Below are 11,612 nucleotides of genomic sequence, written 5' to 3'. Positions count from 1 at the left end.
AGTATGACACTCCCTTTCACAGGTGGTGATCTGCCAGAGCACTGCTTACACCTGCAGTCACTGAAGAAGGATTTTCAGAATCAATTCAAGGATTTGAGCGATCTGGAAATTCTGTACTGGGTAATTAACTCGTGTCTTTGCAAGATAAAAGAACAGGAAGAGAGCTTGCGAGAAATTATCAAAATTCAGAATGATGAAAATACCAAAAATGCTTTTCGAAAAGTCGGCTTTTGTGGTATGTGGCTACACTGTCATACAAAGTTTCCTGATGTTTGGAGAAGAGCTAAACCTCTCTTCATTGCATTTCCATCTTCCTACTTTGTTGAAAGAGGCTTCAGTGCAGTGAGCCACATACTCACAAAAACAGAAACTGCTTGGACATTGTTATTTGTGGGGACTTAAGGCTTTTGCTGACACAACTTGAACTAGATAAACTCTTGCTAAAAACCATCAAGGATCACATTGATATTGAAGCTGCTGCACAGCGCACAGGGACTGTGTAAGCTACGTTTAAAGACAAATAAAAATTTAAAACAGAATTATTTTTCTCATGTTAGCATATAGTAGACTTGTTTTTACACTATGGGGGTACAGGTAAATATATTGTGCCTAAGAGAGGGGCGTTGGTAAATCTGCTCTTAAACCCTCTTACAGAAGGTGAGCAAGTCAGTGACAAGTGCTTCTTTTTAGAAGCATTATGGACCAAGAGTGGAAGTGCTAAAGGGGATGTAATCAAAAGCTTCGTCAAGAGCTGAATTTAAAGGAAGATCTAAATGAGGTCAAGCTTGCCTATGGAGCAACACACAAGATGCTGGAGAAATACAGCAGGTCAGGTAGCATCTATCGGGAGAAACAATAACTTTTCATTTCCCTCTATAGTTGCTGTCTGAGCCAGATTTTCTCCAGGATCTTAAATGTTGTTCCAGATTTGTGTTTACAAGTTCAGCTCTGGTTCAGAAAAGATGTCAAAATTGTAAAGGATCTGACAATGCAGATTTAGCCAGGGAGGGTGACAGATTTGGTAGTGTGAGTAGATGATGATAAGCTTCCCACAGGCTAATTCAACCAAATGTGACTAATTCCATACCATTCATTTTTTCAACATTCAATTTCCATAATGTTCCCTCTCATACATTCTTGACAAGTAACATTCATAAAACATCTTTTATGCAGAATTAAGATGTAAATTAAAAATCAGGATCTTGAAGATTTTTCCTCAGGATAAACAGGAAAAGACAATAAATCTTGTGGTGAAGCTGAAAATTTCACTTTAAGAAATTTATTAAACAAGGAATACTTCAGTATTTAATAACTTGTAAAGTGATAGCACAAGCAATATGTCATTCTGGAGGTCATAACTTTAAGAACAATATATAACCTCACAGCATGTAACTGCAATGAAAAAATTTAAAGTCTTTATTAAGTGAAACTACTAATCCAGTTAAAAAATAACACGTTTCTCCTTTCCTATACAGTAATTTAGGCTTTTGCTTAACCATTATGTGGACTGCCTTCGTTTTGGTTTTGGTGTCTCTTTCTTCTCAGAACATGCAAATGCAGTCCTGGGAAGATTGTCAAATTATTCATCCACACATTTTTTGGTTAGCATCACTAGTGGCTTGGTGATACACAGAATTCTGTGGATATGTGTTCATGAATGCCATGTCAAATTAAATTAACACCAACAGTGTTTACATTATTTAATTGTCGCCATGTGACATCTACTTTCCCAGAAACAAATGCAACTATTTACTATTTTAACTGGTCTACACTTCCTGCAATTTAGAAAGCCTCTTGCGCTTTTTTGCCTGCTTTATTATTAAAACATTATTTGGGATGGGGGATGTTGTACTATCTACAACAGATACTTTTGTTTTTTTAGCCTTTTTCCACCCTTTCTTTATATGCTTTAAAGAAGCAGTTAAGTGTTTTTTCTTTTTCCTTATCTTGTTCTTCTTATTCTTCATCTGATCCAGTAGTCCATCAGACTGTGGTGGGTTACTGTGTACAAACAGAAAGCGTTGGTGTTTTCTGTGGTGAGCAGTATTGGATGCTGCTAACCTCGCTCCAAGTCCCCTTGGAAAATCTTCCTCAGCACCGTCACTGAGCCTTTGTGGAACAGGGGAAAAACGATGGTGCAGTTTTGTTTTGCATTTTGTCATCATACTATTTCTGGTGATCTCTCCTCGTTCTTGTTCCCTAGGTCTTTTCTTCAGCAACTCTTGCTTCCATTTTTTCTTTTCTTTCTTTGAAAGGCAATCTTTGCTTGCAGACTCCTTGCACTGTTTCTTAGCAGGAAAGCTGATTTCAAGAAGTCCGGCATCTTGAAGTTCTGCAGGAAAAACAGTCAAGTTAGGAAACTTAACTTCCATTACTTTTCATCTATGCAGTGATCATGCCAGGATTGCGATATTTTCAACTATGGGCCACAATACTTATAATTATTATTAGGTTTAAACTAATTGAAGAACATTTGGTTCAAAAAAATTCTTTCTAATTTGCCATTGGGATGGGTCATCCCTAGTATGCCTTGGGAATTATGAATTAACCAAGAAGTCAGATTCCTTTCTGTAGAGGAATTTAATGAAGCAACTATCTAATGGCTTTGTAGAAGTGTTCTGGAAAAAGCCCATAGATTGTAAATCTTACTGAATAAATCTAGTATCACATTTGAAAGGACATGATCTGATTTTAGGGATGTTGATCAAGGCATCAAAAATAAATCATCAATTTAGTGGAATGCAAGCAATCTTGGTTTATAAGCTAATTCAGAATTCTCTTATACAGAGCTGTCAGCCTAGATTTCTGTACTCCAATGTCTGGAGTTTGAGTCACAAGGTTCTGGATTTGCAATAAGGCTGTTACCCAATGCAATGAACTTAACACTCCAATATGCAACAGTGGGATCAGCAGTCAAGACCACTGGGATATCAGGATAATTGAATTGATTGTGAGCCAATTATCAGTTGTAAGAGGCAGCATAGCCTTGGTTTGTATTCCCTGAAATATACAAACAGTCCAACTGCGGTATTGGAAAGGGATTCCACGGATCCTACTGAGAAAGTACAAGAAATCTATTTCATTTAACAGAACATTCAGAACAGCCAAAATTACTGTCAGGTCATTCAGGATTGAATTCAGATAGGATATTGTCCCCACCCAAGAGCTAATTGAAATCTAGTAAGTTACTTTCAAAATGCAGTGGATACCAGTTTAGTTAAAATATTCAATATAGAATTTGATAGATTTTAATCAATGGCTACACTAGTCTTCCAGTGCTCCATTGATGTTGTTCATCAGCCAGTTGATTTCAGTCTGGTGACAGTGGCCCATTGTTGGTTCTCTTTATCTTGTCTCTTATCAAATAATTCTTTCACAATTGGCGGCACAACTTAAGTCCCTGCATTCCACAGAAATCTAATGTACATTACAAATAAAAAAAAGATCAGTTTCTTTACAGAGAGTGATACAAATTTTATCTCCAACATTAAAAATGACTAACCTTCAACTTTCCTCTGAATCCTCCATTCTCTTCTTTTTATGTCCTTCTCAGTATCATAGTATTTCACGTGTGGTAACGTAGGAAAGATGTGCTTATGCATCCAACTGCTTGAACATTCCTACAAATTACCAAACCATAGCTCTTTAGTATAAAGAAAATCATAATATATTTTCGATCCAGAATACAGAATTTGTTGGTTTGCACAAATTTATCCTGTTAAATTTGTCGTCTAGATATTAGAGCAATGGATGCCATTAGAGGCTGACACTTTAATGTTTGTGTTACAAATATGCAACATTACAGTAAATAAATTGAGAAATTTATTTTTCTGAGACAGTAAATCTTCAGATTATACATTTTGACTTTAATACAACTTGACAATGATCGTTTTAACTGCATTACACTTGAAGCACAAAAATGATACTCTCTCTATAGGTTAATGATTGACACTTACATAACCATAATGCCCTCTTTTTGCACAATTGTAGCAATACATAGATTTCTTTGCAGCAGGCTGGTTAGATCCAGTTATTATTGGTCCTTGATTGGTCTGCAACACGGAAAACAGCAATTTTTATAATCATTCAGAAACCAGCAACAAGATTATGATACCTCAAGATATTTAAATAAAAATTATTGTCATTGAATGTAAAAAGGATCCATTTTTGGGCTCATCTAATGTATATCAAAGCTACTTTACATTTTTGCAAGTTGTTATCATTAGAGTGATCAAGGAGCAGGTGAAGGTGAGGAATGACATTGGGCAATGCAGAAAATATGCAGTTGGAATGTCAAAATTTCCTTTAGCCGTCAGGTACTGCTAATCATGTTGTTTATTGCTTTAGCGTCTATCTACATGCTGTGATAATAAAAGCATAAAATATGAAGGTATTCAACAGGTCAATCAGCATCAGAGGGAAGAGAAACATGTTTCGGGTCAAGAACCATTTCATTAGAACCAGGAAAGTGAGAAAATAATAAGTCACATTCTGGTAGGAAGTGAAGAATAAATAGCAGAGAGCTCAGAAAGCAAGTCTGAAGCTGGCTGAAAATGGCAACACAGTTGCATAGGATAGTGAAAAAGGCATTTTGCATTTTTGGCTTCTTCAGCCTTGGCAATGATTATAAGAACTATCATGTCATGTTATAGCTGTACATATAGTATATGGATTATGAAAGTTGGCACAGCACATTACAAAACAGAAGACAGCTGGCATCCTGAATTCCTTCACCATAGGGGGTCAAGGAGCTCTCCAGGATTAGGATAATCGAAGGCTGAAAAGAAAATTCACAGACAATTCACCGGAAAGTAAAACTTAAAAAAATATATAGACTCCAGCCCATGACTAATGAGTGAATACGGCCGATAGATTCCAAAAAGACAATGTATGCCCGGAGGTGAATACATGAATAAGATTCTTAGTGAATATTTAATGGCAAAGTTAACAATGCTGTGAGGGAATAAACAATTTTTTTCCATAGATCATTAACATTAATATCAATAATGAAACAACTATTTTTATACTAATCCTATCCAAACTTACTGTATTTTCCCCACACTGCATCAACTGTCACCTCCCTCCTTCACCCTCAGGATGCCACCACCTACACCCAGTGGCCAATTAACTTATCAATGTGGGATCTGGGAGAAACCAGAGCACTCACAGGAAACCCATATGATCACAAGCAGAATGTCCAAACTTCACCTACAGAACTGAACAGAAGTCTTAGGCGCGCGCGCACACACACACACACACACACACACACACATATATATAGCTACTGTATATTATCCCTTTCCAGTTACCAAATAACACTAAATACTACTGCATTAATACAAAGCTAGGTACTTCCTCAGCACCTTTCACCTTCCAATTTTAAACAATATACAGCACTATGCAGAACTCTTTTTCAAAGGGCCAGAAGGGCCTTTTCCATGCAGTATTTCTAAATAAAACAAATGTGCCAGAGAACTTTGCACAGTACTGTATACAGCAGCTGCATTAGCTGTGTCACTGTCCTGACAAAGGGTCTTGGCCTGAAATGTCGACAGTGTTTCTCCCTCAGATGCTGCCTGGCCTGCTGTGTTCCACCAGCATTTTGTGTGTGTTGCTTGAATTTCCAGCATCTGCAGATTTCCTCGCATTTGTGTCACTATGCTGTCTATTTATCTTTAGTCAAAGCATGGGACATCTTTAAAGATAAGCAAGTTAATAACATTCAATTTGAAAGCAAGTTTTTTCAAAGTAGTTGTGGAATCATTCAAAATATCACAAAAAACATTATTTTATTTAGAGATACTGAGCAGGGTAGGCCCTTCCAGCCCTTTGAACTATGCCGCCTCTGAGCCGCCCGAATCAACCCTACCTGAATCATGGGATAATTTACAATGACCAATTAATCTCTGGTCTGTGGAGGAAACCTGAGCACCTGGAGAAAACCCACACATTCCACAGGGAGGATATACAGACTCCTTACAAATGGCATCTAAATAGCAATCTGAACTCTGACATCCCAAGCTTTAATAGTATTGCGCTAAATGCTATGTTATAGCACTCATTATTAATGAAAAATGCAGTAGTACCTTGTGTTATGTTTTGCAACTCTGGAAACTAATTGAAAGAAAAACACAGGAGCTATGATATATTTTGCCTATTTAGATTTTCTCTTAGTGAGGTGCGCACACATGTTGTGGTGGCATAATGACGTATGTCATTCATACATATTCTTACATATACTCCATAATGAATTATGTAAACAACAAAGAAAACTTAATCATACAATATATTTACAATATTACTCTAATATTAAATACAGTACACTCCTCCCTGCTTAGCTGTACACTCCAACTTAATATAGATTGGATCTCAATTCAAACATATAACATATTGCTCTCTAGTCATTATATATACACACAGAGCATACAATATAATACAACTACTATATAGACATCCAAAGCATAGTAAATTTTAAATTGTCCCATTCAGGCCTAAAGCTGGTCTTTCTGACATGTGGTGTGAGTACGAGGGACGACCCTGGAACAGCATTGCTGAGGAGTTGTTGGTTGTGGAGTGTGCTTCATTGCAATACGCAAAGAGGAAAATTGGTGAACTTCTGATTCAGTGTTAGTATACAGTTGGCCCTCCCTATCCACGAGTCCCACATGCGCAGATTCAACCAAGCATGAATCGGGAAAACCCAGAAGTTCTCTCTCCAGCACTCGTTGTTTGAGCATGTACAGACTATTTTTTCTTGTCATTATTCCCTAAACAATGCAGTGTAACAACCATTTTACATAGCATTTACATTGTATTAGGTATTATAAGTAATCTAGAGATGATTTTGAAGTACAAGCAATCCCTGGGTTATGAATGAGTTCCATTCCTGAGTCCGTCTTTAAGTCGGATTTGAAGTAGGAACAGGTACATCCAGTATTATTCAGCATCAGTTAGTCAAACGTTTGTCTTAGTATATAGCATATATTTTACCTTTCTATGCATATAGAACAATTAAGAAATGTATGTAATTCAATAATTAAACCACTGCATTGCTTAGTAATAACTGTAGCTTTCATCCGGGCAGGGCCTTTCACATACTCCATTAAAATTGTTCCGATCGTTGACCGACTGTAGCCTAACGCTCTTCCAATGACCGATGGTGTTTCACCTCTTTCTGATTGCTTTATTACTTCCACCTTATTTTCAATTGTGATCGTGGTTACTTTCGTGAACAGAAACACTGCAGATTCAGAGCTGCGCCAGGTCCTAAAGACCACTGTACTGAGGCAGGTTAAATAAGGTCAGAGTTAAGACCTCCTCACTGAGACAGGTTAAATAAGGGACTTGAGCATCCACATTTTTTGGTATCCGCGGGGGGGTCCCGGAACCAATCCCCAGCGGATAAGGAGGGCTGACTGTAGTGTGTTCAGCTGACATTGTTTGCAGAGCATTCTTTAGATTTTGTACAAATCTTACCCTTGGGTGATATGGTGCAGATGTAATATGTCTTATTCCATTTATATTCAGGAATGACAAACTATTCTGCAACAAACTGTGGTCCATTGTCACTGACTAAGTGTTCTTAGTGGATATTTATTCTCAGAAAGCAGTGTTGTACAAAAGGGACAGAGGACAGAGGACCTTTGTTTTGCAGATTGTCTCATTAGCTACTGTTAACGAGTCAATGATTACCTGGTGTTCAGCCTCCAAGCAGACACAGATATAAATGTTATTTGCATATTGCAGCTTGATGACTGGAGTTATGGTGATTTTGTTCCTGTGGTGGAGGTGAGAGGGATATGACACCTCTGGTGAAGGGGCTTGTTGTGTCCATGGTGTTGAACTAGGTTGATCATTTTTCCCCAACATTATCTTCACTTCAGCAGTAAGCTTATTAGACTGAAGTGCAACATTAACTAAAAGTGGGGTGTTGAGGAAATGATGCAGCCTTGATTGGTACTGCTCTGAACCAAGATTAGGTCACTCTGAATACAGTGCTTAAAGTCATCATATAATAGGGTGCAAGATGGCGATGAACTTTTATTGCAGCCATACTTGAGAAGGATGAGTCAAAGAATTGGACTGATGCTCTTTGGGATCCAGGTTGGTGTATATGCTGGTTCTATGTTGGAGTGAGTAGGAGGGTCACAAGAGTTGCTGAGATGCCAGAATTTTTCCATTCTTGATGACCAAGCTCACAACACATGAAGATGGCATTCTTCTTCTAGTTTGCCTTTCCAGAAAATGGTGTTACCTAGCATATTCTTTGAGCTGGTGATCTCTTGCCTGAGATAATGTTTCAAAGCGATAATGATATTGTTAAAACATCATTACTTCTGTGCGAGACAAGTATAGATTTGCTATCACAATGGCTGTGCATGAAGGTCCTGAATGCCATTTTCAGCAGTCGATTTCTGTGCATTTAAAGGAGATGCATCTTGTGCTTCCATCAACACCAGGTAAAACACCATCTGATTGTAGAGGCACGTCGCAGAGGTTCTTTTATTTTCCAGGATACAACCTTTCGCTTTGTGGAAGATTTTGCACCCCAGACCTTAAAGATGCGCACTGAGTTTAAAGGCGCAATGAAAGTGCTTTTTGATCGTGGTTTTAAACCCTCTCTTCGTTCCCCTGCTGATCTACGAATCAAGCTTAACACTGGGAAATACAAATGGCTTAAGTCAGCCAAGGAAGCTGAAGCATTTGTGGCAAGTCTTCCGGCTATCCAGCCATCTTCGGAACCCGATCAGACCTCCTAAGATGGTGGATAAGTACTTCTCGTAGTAAAATTACTTTTTCTGGACTCAGACTTTACTTGAATCATTCAGACATTATTCATCGAAACTCTAAGGGCTGTTGACAATCTCTCCCTGGATTTGGTGTGTGTGTAATCTATTTTTTATTGCTGTACAACTTTATCTAGAGTTCTACAACTGACTTTAACTTGTTTTGGAGGATTGAAGTCTTCAGTGAAGGCCTTCCTGTTTGTTGGTTCACAGTTTAATTGCCAATCTATTTTTCCTTCTTTTTATATTTATTTATTTTATTATACTTTTTTTCTTTTCTTCACCCCCTTTTTTCTAATTTCTGAATTTTTTTTCTCTCTTCTCTGTAAATGGTTGATAAATACTCGTCTTGAATTTATAATTTTCCCCTTCCTCTCCCTTTTTTTTAATCCTTTTTTTCCCCTTTCTCTTACTTTATTCTTCTAAAATTTTTTCGCTGGCAGGTTAGTTTTGGTCCTCTTCCAATCTTCTCTGTATTAAGTTTTATATTCCTGCAGAAGGTGTTCTAATCTGTAGTAATGTTTTTTAGTGCATAAACTAGTTACTATTTGTTATAGTATTCACACGGAACTGCTGTTAATGACATAGATCTGGAAGTTGTATTTGGGTTAATTTTTTTGGTAGAACTAGCTACTTGTTTTGGTAGCCGTCTAGTTTTGGGTTGTGTGGGTGGGGTGGATTTTCTAGTTCCAACATCACTCACTGTATATATCTCTTTATTGCTCAGGACATGTATATGTTTTGATTTTACGAATCTATGTTTACATCTCTGCTCCCAGACTGCTATTGTACTGCTTGACTTTTTACATGCATTAGTAATCGATAATGGCTAGTGCACTTAAATTTGTGAGCTGGAATGTAAAGGGATTGAATCACCCTGTTAAAAGGAGGAAGGTATTCTCACATATCAAACAACTCAAAACTGACATTGCTTTCCTTCAAGAAACTCATATTCGTTGTTCTGATAACTCCCGGCTTTTGTCAAAGTGGGCGGGTCAGCATTTTCATTCATCCTTTACCGCTAAAGCTAGGGGAGTCTCCATTCTTATTAACTCAAATATTCCTTTTGAACTCCATAATAAAATATCTGATATAAATGGCCATTTTATTATTGTTTCTGACAAACTATATAACACTAATGTTGCACTAGCAAACCTGTATGCCCCCAATTTTGATGATGTTAATTTTTTTGAACAGGTTTTTTCCTCACTACCAGACTTAAACTCATACTCTCTTATACTGGGTGGTGACTTTAATTGTTGGTTAGATCCTAATTTGGATCGATCGTCCTCTGTTGCTAGACCACCTACTAAATCTGCCTTAGCTATCCAATCGTTTCTCTAATTATGGTATCTCTGATATATGGCGTTTCCTCCATCCTACGGAGAGAGATTATTCTTTTTTCTCACATGTTCACCATACCTTCACTAGAATTGATTATTTCTTACTCGATAACCAACTTATTCCATTTGCCTACTCTTGTGACTATCAGAGTATACTGATCTCTGACCATGCCCCAATTACTCTCTCTCTGAATTTGCCTGGTCTCCCTCAGAGGAATAAACACTGGCGGTTTGACTCAACTTTACTATCGGATGATTTTTTAAAATTTATTAAGGATCAGATAACCTTTTATTTTAACACTAATACATCACCTAAAGTGCCATCCCAGATTGTCTGGGATGCCATGAAAGCATATCTGAGGGGGGCAAATAATCTCTTACACAGCAAATCTCAACAGAAGATCCCATGCAGATCGATTAGACCTCATTAACCAGATTAAAGAATTGGATCAAATATATACCCAAAATAAGAACCCTGAATTATACAAGAAGCGTGTTGAACTCCAAACTAAATTTAACCTTCTGTCCACTCAACCTGTCGAACGCCAACTTCTCGAAAGCAAGAGTCGCTTTTACATTCATGGGGATAAGTCTGGTAAATTCCTAGCCAATCAGCTGAGGCGTTCCAAAGCCAAACAACATATTACAAAGATCTGGAAGGAGAACGGAGACTTTACATCGGATCATTTAGAAATTAATGACGCATTTAAAAATTTTTATTCTCGGCTTTATTCCTCTGAATCTCTGAATGACAATATCTTTGTTGATCAATTTTTACAGAATCTGAATATCCCCTCACTTTCATCTGATTTCAAAGCCAAACTCAATGTGCCTATGTCATTAGAAGAAATATCTACTGCAATTTCTGCACTGTCCTCAGGGAAATCTCCTGGACCTGTAGAATTCCCTGTAGAATTTTATAAATCATTCTCTTCTCTTCTTTCTCCTCAGTTACTTTCAGTATTATCTGACTCGTTTAATTACGGCAAATTGCCACCCTCTTTCAGTGAGGCATCTATTACTCTTCTTTTAAAAAAGGGCAAAGACCCAACAGAGTGTTCCTCGTATAGGCTGATCTCCCTGCTCAATGTTGATGTAAAGATCTTAGCTAAGGTTTTGGCTCATAGATTAGAAACCGTCATTCCCTCCATTATCTCTGATGACCAAACAGGCTTTATTAAAAACCGTCCCCCTTTTTTTAACCTTCGGAGTTTATTTAATATCTTATACTCACCTCCAACTGGGATCCCTGAATGTGTTATTTCCCTCGATGCGGAGAAAGCATTTGATCGTTTAGAGTGGAACTACCTTTTTGCAGTTTTAGAAAAATTTGACCTTGGCCAAAGTTTCATCTCTTGGATTCAATTGCTGTACCTGTGTCCTACTGCCTCTGTTTTAACCAATTTTCAGAAATCCCAAGTATTTAATCTCAAACGTGGCACCCGCCAGGGATGCCCCTTAAGTCCCTTTCTCTTTGATTTGG

General features: G+C 37.6%; 1 protein-coding gene across 2 annotated transcripts in view; it reads right to left on the bottom strand.

Annotated features, from left to right (window-relative positions):
* Nucleotides 1-1,393: 1,393 nt before the first annotated feature.
* zcchc7 (zinc finger, CCHC domain containing 7) overlaps nt 1,394-11,612 on the bottom strand; it is a 243,657-nt gene continuing 233,438 nt past the window's right edge. For both annotated transcript variants that reach the window (XM_059970058.1, XM_059970059.1), the window contains exons 7-9: nt 3,957-4,052; nt 3,503-3,620; nt 1,394-2,332 (exon numbers count right to left, since the gene is read on the bottom strand). In XM_059970058.1, the coding sequence (XP_059826041.1) occupies nt 1,767-2,332; nt 3,503-3,620; nt 3,957-4,052 (780 nt within the window). In that variant the 3' untranslated portion in view covers nt 1,394-1,766. The remainder of the gene's footprint in view (nt 2,333-3,502; nt 3,621-3,956; nt 4,053-11,612) is intronic.

Source organism: Hypanus sabinus, chromosome 5 (assembly GCF_030144855.1).
Source record: "Hypanus sabinus isolate sHypSab1 chromosome 5, sHypSab1.hap1, whole genome shotgun sequence".
Taxonomy (NCBI): Eukaryota; Metazoa; Chordata; class Chondrichthyes; order Myliobatiformes; family Dasyatidae; genus Hypanus; species Hypanus sabinus.
This window is presented reverse-complemented; position numbering and strand designations above follow the sequence as displayed.